The sequence below is a fragment of the Typopeltis vanoorti genome, chromosome 13 (genome assembly GCF_054136105.1).
Source record: "Typopeltis vanoorti isolate ZY-2024b chromosome 13, IOZ_Tvanoo_1.0, whole genome shotgun sequence".
NCBI classification, from domain to species: Eukaryota; Metazoa; Arthropoda; class Arachnida; order Uropygi; family Thelyphonidae; genus Typopeltis; species Typopeltis vanoorti.
Genome location: NC_143561.1, coordinates 63,387,003 through 63,399,891, shown reverse-complemented (window position 1 = coordinate 63,399,891; position 12,889 = coordinate 63,387,003). Strand labels below are relative to the sequence as shown.

At 37.6% G+C, this 12,889-nt stretch overlaps 1 protein-coding gene across 1 annotated transcript in view; it reads right to left on the bottom strand.

Annotated features, from left to right (window-relative positions):
- LOC150100219 (telomerase protein component 1-like) overlaps positions 1 to 12,889 on the bottom strand; it is a 1,179,105-nt gene that overhangs the window by 167,877 nt on the left and 998,339 nt on the right. Inside the window, exon 45 of the mRNA XM_090402391.1 lies at positions 9,304 to 9,392. Coding sequence (XP_090258517.1) covers positions 9,304 to 9,392 — 89 coding nt within the window. The remainder of the gene's footprint in view (positions 1 to 9,303; positions 9,393 to 12,889) is intronic.

Sequence of the window (12,889 nt, the reverse complement as noted above, 5' to 3'; positions counted from 1 at the left end):
TCCGGATTACTACTTATAATTTTTCTCAGAATTTCGCAATGTACTAGACAGATTACTTGGGAATTACAAATAACTTAACAATTCCCTTACACAATTCTTACTATTTTGACACAAAATTCTCTGCTTCTCATTTCAGTTATGCAGGAATAACTCTCACTACATGGCACACATGGACTACACATTATTACAAAACATAAAACAATACTTCATAATTATTAGCTGATGTGCATATATCTCCTTAATTAGTAGTAGTTATCATGTTAAATCCTGAATAAAGAATTTACTTGTAAAGCTCTCCATTCAGGATCTAACACTATCCACCAGTGCCAACCTGTCATAATTATTCTTCCTCTTGCTTGCTTGTAGTGAAAAATTCCCTTGAGTTAACCTTGGCCTGACCAGCTAATCTCTGCACCTTTTCTTTGTTTACCATGCTCATCACCTTCCTAGCCTGCACTTTATACTCTTCATGGATCTGATAAGAACCAACTGTCTTTGTACCTCCCTTCATAGCATTTCTTTTCCAATACAACTTGTTTGATTTCACTCCTCTATTTACTTGCTTAACTCGTGTTATGCAGTTATACATTGCTTGTGTCAGATACTGACACAAGCAATGTATAACTTGTGAATTTCCTTGTAAATTTTCATGCATTGTTAACACGTTCGCTGCCAACTACGAGTACACTCGTAGTTCGTATATGAGCTTCACAAGCCAACTACGAGTATACTCATATGTCGATTTACCAACCCCCCTATGTCAAACACGAGTTAACCCTTCACATATTTACCTTAATTTGGACCCTTGGATTCTGAATAAAGTGGAGAGCACGTCTGAGGGCTTGGTAGAAGGGAAATAATTTCAACTAAAATATTGTATATTATATGTGTGCCTCAGAAGCCAACTACGAATATACTCGTATGTCGATTACCAACCTCATATGCCAGGCGCGAGATAATCCGTAGTATAACACGTAATTTGTAAATCAATTAAAAACTAATCAAATCAGTAAAAATAAAACCAATCAATAAAATAAAAAAAACAATCTATTCAAATTAAAAATGGTACATTTTAAAACAATTTTCCACACACAATAGTGGTTTTTCCTGGCAAACAGGACAATAATAACGTGTTTCACGTGTTCGTTTATTTTGTGTACACACACACACACACACACACACACACACACACACACACACACACACACACACACACACACACACACACACACACACACAGCATGGCTTTGTCGAGCGATTCTTTTTTTCTCTTGGTGGTAAAATTTCCAAATAATGAAAATTCTGATTCCTCCTGATATTCTCTGATGCTGTACGCTCATCCATTCCAACAAAAACTGAGATAAATTGATCTCTAAATTTTAACACAGTCATTGCATTTCCAGTAATCATGTTAAAAAATTTATGCACATTTTGAATGTATACCTCAAAAATGCGTATTACCAATTTCTTTGGCCATCTAATTGTCTTTCGTAAGGTGGAATAGTAAGAAAGCATTTGATCAGAAAGATCGGTGCCTGACATCCCCAAATTATAATCCCTAACGATGTTTGGTTTTAATCAAAATTTTCCATTCCGATTTTGCGTTTCAACCATTTCAAATTTGTGCATATTTGAAATGGAAAGAACTTCCCTCTTATCCTTCCATTTGCTGACTACAACAGGACCTCTTCTTTGCCAGACAAATTCCCCATTCTTTAGTTTCTTCTGGATAACATCAGGTGGATTGTTTTTCCTATTATTTATCAGCGTTCCACACACGTACGATTTTCTGTCAGTAAGCGATTCTGTCAGAGCTACAGAATTATAAAAATTGTCCATATGCAATATATAACCCCTGTCTAAATATTCTTCCATCAAGTGGAATACAATATCATATGCGTGACCCATTTTCGCTAAAGAGGATTCTGATTTTCCTGTATAAATTTTTATCACTAAGCCATTCGATTCGCATAGTTCATAGAATTTCACTGCAAATTTATGTTTTTTTGTTTTTTATGTATTGACGAAACGCCAGTCTATCAACGCCACAACACCATTGACTCATCAATACCAGATTACTCGTAGTTGGCCTATGAAATGAAATTCTGTCTGATAAGCCAGCTACAAGATTACTCGTAGTGACCTTGAAGATGCAAAAAGGGCTTGGCATGCGGAAACAAACTATGTCTGAGAAGCGTAACAGCGAACGTGTTATATTTTCTGTTCAGCTCATTTATCCAACATACTGATGCTAACTCACTACAGAGCTTCCTATAATTACCTGTTTTATATTTCTACATGTATCCATTTTTGGCAGTAATCTTTTCTTGTTTCATCACTTCCCAAACAAGTACCTCATAATCACTCTTGCCAACTGGCAGCAGTGTCAGCACCTTATTAATAACTACATATTATGAAGTTATTAGCAAATCCAAAACACTAAAGCCTCTGGTTGCTTCAATCACATGCTGCTTAAGATACTTATCTCTCTCATAAATTCAACAAACTCTCCATGTTTCCATTTAATATTCCTGTAATTAAAGTCTCCCATCAGGACACACTTCTTTTTGCACACCCATTTAATTTGCCTAACCATTTTGCAATCGGTATTCTCAGCATTCCCTGGCCTATAATAGCATCCTATCATATATCCTAGCCTGTTAATTTCAACTTCACATCGCCGATTTAAAATCTTTGCTCACACTATCAACTTCCACACTTTGTGGACACAATTCCTCTGCAATCATTAATAGCACTCCTCCCCCCCCCCCCCTCCTCTTTTCTCATTCCTATCCATCTGGAAAATTATTTATCCTTCCATTTCTATTTCTGACCTCACATCCTCCTCAGACAACCACGTTTCACTTATTCCAATTATCTTTGGGCATACTGACTCAATCAATGCAACAAACTCAGCTCTCTTGTTTCGAATACTCCTTACAGTTGTATACAACCATAACAATCCCTGTGTCTATGAGGCTATTCTACCAGCACCAACATTCTCTATTCTAGCTGCTACACCACACCCCCTCTCTCTTTGGTCTGACCACTTCCATTTCTCTGATCCTGACTCTGATTTCGATTTATATCTCTCATCCTCATCTTTATGCATTCCATCACCTTGTGCTGTTGCAACCACATCTTCAACCTTGTATGCATCTTCCACCTCTTGTACAATCTGTTTAGGTGTACTATTCTGCTTTGCAAGTAGACTCAGATCACGTACTGCATTAACTTCTTGACTCTGTGACTTCTTAGAAAACAATAGCCTTTCTAAACACTAAACACCTAACCCATTCAAATGCAATCCAACTTTAATTTACATTCGCTCCATAGATTTACTAACTGAACCCCTTTGCCTCACACAACTCAGCCATATATTATTATTATTATTAAACAAGACCTCATGGAGTCAAAGACTTATCTAGGAGGTCCTTTTATTTCACACACATCTCATCATACCGGGTCTTAAACACATTCAAACTCCTTGCAGACACCACACTCTCAGGCAAGGCATTCCAATCATTCACAACTCTGCACGAAAAAAACCTACCTCTCACTCCCCTACTCACACCCTCTTTATACAGTTTCCAGGTATGACCTCTGGTTCTCCCCTGATCTCCCACTATTCTCTGTAGAACTTCTCCACCATTGATCCTATAACAACCCCTTACCAACTTGTAGGTCTCTATCATATCTCCCCTCTTCCTTCTCTCCGCTAGACTCTGCAAATTACATCTTTTCAATCTTTCCTCATACTCGAACATTCCAGAGGTCAGAAACTACCTTAGTCAGTCGCCTTTGGACCCTTTCCAACATCTCTTCATCCTTCTGAAAACCAGGTGACCAAATCTGGGCACAATAGTCCATGTGTGGCCTAATCAAAGCCTTATACAATGGAACAAGAATCTCCCTACTTCTACACGTCAGTGTCCTCCTCATCATTCCCAGAAGTCTTTGTGTTGTCTTGACAATTTTGGCGATGTGTCCCCTAAATTTTAGATCCTTATCCACTATCACCCCCAGATCTCTTATTTCCTCTACTTCCAACAATATATTCTCACCAAGCATAAATTCTGCATCCCATCTTTGTTTTCCAAATTTTAAAACCTTACATTTTGCAACATTGAACTCGCATCCCCATTTGCTTGCCCAATCACTCAATTTATTCAAGTCTTCTTGCAAGGCCACAACATCTTCACTACTCTTTATGGTTCGTCCCAACTTTGCATCATCTGCAAACAACTGAATATCTCCATTCAAATCTTCGCCAATATCATTAATATACAAGTTAAATAGTAATGGCCCTAAAACAGATCCCTGAGGCACTCCACTAGTGACTTTCCTTTTCCTGGATATTGCACCTCCATACACAACTTGTTGATACCTATCAGATAGCCAGTCTCCAATCCAATGCACTAATCTAATATCCAACCCCATCTGCTCTAGTTTGACTGTCAACTTATCATGAGGTACTCTATCAAAAGCTTTTGCAAAATCCAAGTATATTACTGTGTATCCTTCTCCTCTGTCCAAGGAAGCAGTCACTTTATTGTAATAAGTAAGTAGATTACTAAAACACGACCTCCCTTTAGCAAATCCATGCTGTCCATCAAAGATTATACCATTGTTGTCAACCCAACTCTGGATCCTAGTTCTCACAAGCTTCTCCAACAACTTAACCACAACACCTGACACACAGATAGGCCTATAGTTTGATGCTTGAGTTCGATCACCTCCTTTATGAAGTGGCACAATCTTGCCCTCCTTCCACTCTTTAGGGACTTGACCAAGTGCAAGACTCGTATTAAAAAAATACGTCAAGGCAGGTGTCAACTCTGTGGCACATTCCTTCAGAATACGCGGTGATATATTATCAAGTCCCACAGCCTTATTTACATCTAGTTTACTCAACTCCCCAAACACCTCTTGCTCACTTACAGTCAGTCTCTCCTCCCAATCATCAACTGCTCTTAATCTCTCCATGAAGTCACATTCACAAGATTGAAAGATCTTTATGAACTGCTCATTAAGTATCTCCACCACACATTCTGCAACAGCTGTCTTTATACCATTTCCTCCAATCAATGTCATCCTTCCATAATCATTCTTTCTTTTGCTGGCTACATATCGAAAGGACTTCCTAGGATTCTTTTTAGCTTCATTAGCTAACTGCTGTTCATACCTCTCTTTAGCTACTCTCACCAACCAAGTCACTCTCCTTGCCTGGTCTTTGTAGAACTCATGAAATTGGTTGCTTCCACTTCTCTTATGCTGCCTCCACAATGCCCTTTTTCTCTGTATTGCATGCTTAATCTCTTTATTCATCCATCTCACACCTACCTTATTTAACCTTCTCACCCATGGTATACATTTAGACATTGCATCTACTAAGTAGTTTTTGAAAATCCCCCAAGCTGCATTGATCTCTTTTCCAGCTAACTCCTCATTCCATGCTACACCTGCAAGCTGTCTCCTGAGCTCTTCATAATCACCCTCCCCTTATAGTTCCACATATGCCCTTTTTTCACAGGGTCCTTGCACTGCTGGCAACCACCCAAGTAATCACTTCATGGTCACTTTCACCAACTGGTGGATGATTTGACACCTCATTGATAATTACATCCTCTGATGAGATGACCAAATCCAAGACCCTTAATCCTCTTGTGCCCTCTGTTACATACTGTCTGAGATAGTTATCCCTCAAAAACTCAAGAAACTCATTTTCTTTACTTCCAGTTGCTATCTCTTCATTCCAGTCTATATTGCCATAATTAAAATCACCCATAATGATCACCCTTTTCTAATTTGCTTGGCTTATTTGACTATACATTTCACTATCACCACCATCCACATTACCAGGTCTATAACAACATCCCACCAAGTATTTGATTCTATTCACCTCTATCTCACACCATACTGCCTCAAAACCACTGGCCCCATTTCCCTCTTGCATCTCTACCTTGTATGGACATAACTCTTTCTCTATCATCAATAGCACTCCCCCTCCCTTTTTACCCCTTCTATCCTCACGAAACACATCATACCTTTCCATCTCTATTCCTGTCAGGATGTCATCCTCATCTAACCATGTCTCACTTATTCCGACAATCTCTGGGTGCACAGACGCAATTAGTGCAACCATTTCATCCGCCTTGTTTCTTATACTTCTAGCATTGGTATACAAACACAACAACTCATTTCTGGATCTACAGCTCATTCCACTGATACCACTCACTCAATGTGATCTCTCCATGCTGGACTGGGGCCATTTCCCTTTCTGCTTCTTCATTTTAGAACCCTTTGCAATTCCATCTGTTTCCTTTTGATCCCTGATCATCCCATTACCTTCCTGCCTACACATTCTCTCACCTCCTCTTGGAGCATCCACCTTTCTCACGCTGTGTATCCCTGTCCACCCTGAGCCTCGCCGTTTCCCTGCTCCTCTTGCACACCCATACTCTCATTTTCTATACTCATACCACTCACTTCCACATTCATTTCCACTCCTTCAATCTCTCCTGTCTTACTCTCCTGCTCTTCCACATCACTCCCCTCTTGATCTGATTCATTCTCTCTATTCACTTCTCTACCTTCCAGCAGCAGTCTCTCCAAGCGACTCACACCATAACCACTCAAATGCAGTCCATCGCTCCCATACAGCTCACTTCGTCCCTCAAACTCATTCCACTCATTAACAAACTGTACTCCCATCTCCTCACACATTTCAGCCAGAATATCATTCATAATCCTTGGTCTCCGCCTCATTTCACCACAATCATACCTAGGCAACACACTGACCACCCTTCATGTCACACTATTCTCCTTTATCTTTCCAAGCAGTCTCCTGACATTCATTTTGACATGCTCTTTATTCTCTCTCAAATCATTCGTACCAATTAATACAATTAACTCTTTTGCTCGTTCCCGCCTCATATTCAATGCCTCAATCACTCTACTCATTTTACCGCCATGAATATGGCAGATAATGAATATTCCTATTCATTATCTCTACTCTCCTTCTCAATTCACTATTGTCATATCTGGGCAACATGCTAATGACTTTTCCAACAATACTATTATCCTTTACCTTCCTCAAGTCTTTATCAACATTACTTTTTTCCCCAATTAAGTCATTTGTGCCCATGACTACCACTAATTTTGATGCCCGCTCTTATATATCAGCATTTAAGAATATATAGAAATGCTAATCTGAGTTATGGGTGACTTAAAGAAAATGGAAGAGGAAAGGTTAGCAAATCATGTTTCTAATGCAAAATTGGAAGGAAAAAGACCAAGAACAAGACCATTCTCTTCATATCTTCTTGCAACATGATGTTACTGATATAGTACAGTCTTCCCTTTCCTCAGTTCGAAGTACAAAAACCTTGCTATTTACAATAGTGAATGAATATAATAAAATGGATGATGGATGATGATATGGCAGATAACAAAGATGGTTTCAGGACTGTACAATATTAGTTATGAGGATCATCTGAAGGAATGTGGACTGCAGAGTTTGGTATAGAAGAAGGAGAAGTGATATGATTGAGACTTTTAAACTATTGAGAGGTGGTTACAGGGTTGACACTCGGAGTTCTTTTGCTTTGTTGAACAGTGGGAAGGAGTGATGACAATGGGGCCATTCCTGGAAGTTACGAAAGGAAGCTGTGAACAAGAGGAGTGGTTTCTTTGCATGGAGGGTGGTTCAACCGTGGAATGCATTGCCTGACAGAGTGGTGAGAGCGAGAACGGTCAATGAGTTTAAGGAGTGGTATGATAGACTTTGTGTTTCCTAGAAGGGACCGCCTGTGATGAGTCTCGATAGGCTTTATGTTTCTTAGGAAGGACCTCCTGTGATGAGTCTTTTGACTCCATGGAGGTCTGAATAATAATAATAATAATGTCTATTTATTGGCAAAGTATACATTCAGGTCTCCATATTCACAAGGGTTACAGGTGAACACTTCCTGAGAAAAAGTGAAATTCTGCAAAAATCCATACTCTCACCTAAATAATCCCAAACAATTTTAATGTATGCCTAAACACTAATGAAACCATTTACAATTAACATAAAAATGTTTAAATGTGTTTAAAATGTTTTAATTGTGTTTCACAATAATGAGTAACATTTCAGACTCAAGTTTAAAAAATAATATATCAATATTTTATTACATAGTTAAGAACAAGACATGCGCCAGGATATTCACTGCGTGATTCAGTATTCATCAGTGGTAGGAATCTCAGAGGCCGAAGAAGAAGAATCAGGGCCGGCTGATGTTGAGACTTCTGGTTTAGGCTTCTATTTGAATGTCTATATAGGTGTGCTGAGGCATCATCTTCCAGAATAACTGTATTGAAAACTTGTTTCGTTTCTATCCCTTCTCCTTGATAAGCTTTTTGAGTTGTACAGAATAGGCCTTAGCAGACCGGCTTATAATCTTTACATTATAGAGTAAATAATGCCTCTTGAATTTCTGGAGCCAGCCTTTGTCAGCAAATGAAAGTGGGATCTGGTGGTGTTTCTAGATCAGGGGTTTACAGTTTAAATATGTTGTAAAGAACAAGGACCTTAGCAGAGATCATACCAATGTTCACAGGCAAATTTTTTCTAGTGCTAGTCTTTAGTCCAAATGAACAGTGCATTCTCCATTTTTAGCATCACTTTATCATGTGGATAAGCCACATATTTAGCAATAAGTATCGCATCAGACTGCACTGCCTCTCTGATCTCAGTTCTTGTTTCCTTATGTACTATACTTTCATTGATACCAAACATTCATCCTATGACTATACATGTGTGCCCTTCTCAACATTTATCTAGAATCTGCACTTTCTTGGTCCTTTTAGGCTTTTGTCCATCACTAGCTGGACACTTCATTTAAAACCCATGGGGATTCATATAAGTACAAGTTTCATATTTGTTTGTACAAGAAATTGCACTTCTTCAGTTTCACAATAAGCCTAGCACACACTCCAAAACTGAAGAACTGATGATTTTGTGACTATCAATGCATAAACATGAATTTGCAAATATGGAGACCCGACTGTATTCAAATACATTTTGAAGGGATACTACTTCAGAAATGTTCTTTATAACTGTTAATATAATCCTATTATTATCTGTTAGCTTTTTTTACATAACAAGAATTTCCCTTTTATATACACAAATACAAAGAAGTACAGCAATAGCAGGGCATGGATAAAATGATATATATATATATATATATATATATATATCAAAAAAACACATAATACTTAAAATAATCACTAATTTAAAAGAATTATAGAAAATGTACTTACAGAGAAAGGCTTTCTGACAACTACATTTTCGTTTTCCACATTTGCAATTAATGCTTGATATGTTTTTTCATTTGATCCATCCATTTCAACTGTTGGGGAAAAAAAAATTTCTGTGCTGATTATTCTGATGTGACCGTGTTTGTTTTTTAAACACATCTGTATACTGCTTTCATCCTGTCTAATATTTGAACTCATTAATGACTTTCTATAATTTGAAATATTGTGGCATAATATTCTCATTATTCTTTACAGAGGATGCTTTGTTTTTTTGTAATAGGATAGTGACAAGATAGGTGAAAGATACTAACTTGAGGTGCTCAGTATCAATGTCTACTAATACCTTTATCTAATGATGAGAATAGCACATCTATCTACTAACTTTAAATACTGAAGACCACATATTTTCTGGTATAAAGTTGAATTTATCATGTACATAAGCTATGGGGGTAGGAGGTTTTTTTATGCTGGAAACTTGGGTGTTTGATCCTGCATACAGGCAAATTGGCCTTGAGAATACACATAATTTACAGACAAAAAATATTAGAGGTGGTGGTAGTGGGCAGTAGATAATGTAGGATAGTGTATTGTGTAGACGATGATGATGATGGCAGTAGCAGTTATGTGTATGAATTAAATGGTGTAGATGGAGAACTGTAGAGTGCCCTTCCTTGATGAGCACTTGGACTCCTTGGAGGTGTCATAATAGTAATAAACAAAAGAATTTATAAGAACCATCCTAAAAAATTTCAAAAATATTTCTCAAAAAAGCATTAACCCCCCCCCCCCCCCCCAATGCATTGTACTAATCAACATAATATAACACAGAATAAGAGATAAGCAAACTTGTTCTTTTGACTGTTGAATGTTTGTAACGAGAGATTATCATTGTTTTATTCTCTGGATACTTTGGTTGTTCTTTTAAGTAATGCCACAAAATTCCAGCAAAATAAACTTATAATAATCCTGAAATTTTATTTTAACTGAACTGAAGGAGAAAATAAAAACATGACATTGGTCTACCTAGAGTAGTATTAAAAAACAAATTAACTCACAGCTAAGCGACAAATTCATGTTGACTTCTGTTGATCTATCATGACATTGAGTATTATGCATTAATATCCATCTTAAAAGGACTACAGAGATGTAGTCACTTCCAGAGGTCAAGAAATCATATGCCATCTGAAGAAAACACTGAAAAGAGTTCAACGTTTGTTTATAAGTAATAAAAGAAGAGCCATTCATCTTATCCTGGCTGTCAGAAATGCCAAGACAATAAATGGATGTTTATCTACTGACAAATCTTCAGAGAAGTCGAGAAGGAAATGCTGCTGGTGCTGGTACTGATCTCCAGTAATCCCATGCTGCAGTGAACCAAGTTCAATAACAGATGCTCGTGTGACTTGTAAACTTTGAAATAATTCCCTACAGTACAATTTATCTGTGAATTGTAATACTATTTCAGATATAGATTGTAAAATGTCCTTTTATAGACATTACATATTCTAAGTTAATCAGATTAACTGTTCAAGTGAGGTAACTAATTTATAGCTGAAGGTCATATTAGCAAAAAAATAGAAGAGACAGTTTTCTAAACCACAATGATTCTCTGAAAAGTTATTATTATAGGAGGTTATAGTCAGATGTGTTACAAGGTAGCAGTGGGGGAAAAAAGATAAGTTTTTGTTATAATTTATTAGAGTTTTACTTTAAATTTATGGGAAATCTAAGCTAGGTAAAAGATATAGTCTATCGGTAGTTTGCACTTAAATGTAATATTTTAGTATAGTTTGTTAGCATTTAGCATTCTTTGTGCAGTGTTTGAATAATGGACGGCAGCTACAATTCTGTTTGCCAAATCCTTCACCATTGAAGGACTACATTTTACATAGTATACTATGGAATGTTATGGTATTGGGAGCTTGTAGCATGCATCCCAGCATGCTACAGCAGTTAAAATGTGGCAGGTGAGAGACTGTGCATGTTTATGTAAAATGTAGTAAATGGAAAGAACTTTGTGATTTAAATATCAGCATAACAGATCTCAGCAATGGGTGCATATCAACTGAGAGAGAGAGAGAGAGAGAGAGATGAGTAGTGTGATTGAGGGCGAGGAAAAGGAGTAGCATATGAACGAGAATATAAAATTGGGGAGTGTAGTAGGTTTGAAATTTGGTGTGGATTGGGAAGGTGAATGTTGAGAGAGAGAGGGGGAGAGAGAGAGAGAGAGAGAGAGAGAGAGACATAGATTAGATTAGGAGACTGGAAACAACTAATGTGAAGTGAATCAGAATAGGAGTGAGAGGGAGTTATGGGAATGATAGAAGGGAAGAGAGTAGGGGACCCAGTGGAAGAGAAAGAATGAAAGAAACGTGACACAGTGCAGGAACCAGGGATGGAGAGAGGACAGGACAGCAGGTGAGTGGGAGAACAAGGAGAAAAAGTGTCAGAGGAGAGAGTGTTAAGGATGAACTGGTGATGTATGGAGATTATATTATCTGTGATGTGTAAGAGAGAGAATGACAGAGGAGCGTTTGCCTGGAGGAATGATAGACAGTGTGACTATGGCAATTAAGCAAAGTGAAAGAGTGGATGAGATGATTGTGGGCACAAATGACTTGAGAGGCAGTGTGAATTGGGTAACAAGAGATCTGAGGCTTATGCTTGAGGCTGTAGAAGAAGATTGAGAGAGGGAAGATAGTGAATGTGTTGCCCAGATATGATAATGTGGAGCTGTGGAGAAGAGTGTCAATGATGAATAGTATGACAGCCAGCATGTGTCAAAAGAAAGGCTTGGATTACATGGATGCTTGGAGGATGTTTGAGGACAGAAAGGAACTGTATGAGAGAGATAGCTTGCATTTGAATGAAGAAGGACGTAGGCATTTGGAAAGACATTTTTGGAGGGAATGTTCTTCTCCAAACAAGTCAGTGTGTTGATGCAGGGACACTAGAATTATCAGGGTGGATTGTAGGGGATGTCTTGTAGAAATAGTCGCTTAGGAGAAGGAGAATACATCATGGAATCCAGCAGAGGTCTGTAGGAAATAATGATATATATATATATATATATATATATATATATATATATATATTGAAACAGTAACAATGTACTAATAATTATAAATTAAAGAAGCCAAGAAATCATATTCTTGGTTTTATCCTTTATCCAAGTGTATGCAAACAAAGTTTGCATGTGAAGTCATTTCCTGACTGTGCTACTTGTATATAGAGGCTAATGACTTCACATAAACTGCCTCATTATCCCATAACTAAATGACACTGATAGTATAGTCATTTCACGACTGGGCTATTTGTATATAGAGGCTAATGACTTCACTTTAATTACCTTAGTATCCCATAACTAAATGGCAATAATAGTACTGCCACTTGATATTAAGGCAATCAATTGCCTTAGTATCCCATATCTTATGGGATACTAAGGCAATTTATGTGAAGTCATTAGCCTCTATATACAAGCAGCCCAGTCATGAAGTGACTTCATGTGCAAACTTTGTTTGCCTATGCTTGGATAAAGGATGAAACCAAGAATATAATTTTTTGGCATATGTAATTTATAGTATAACCA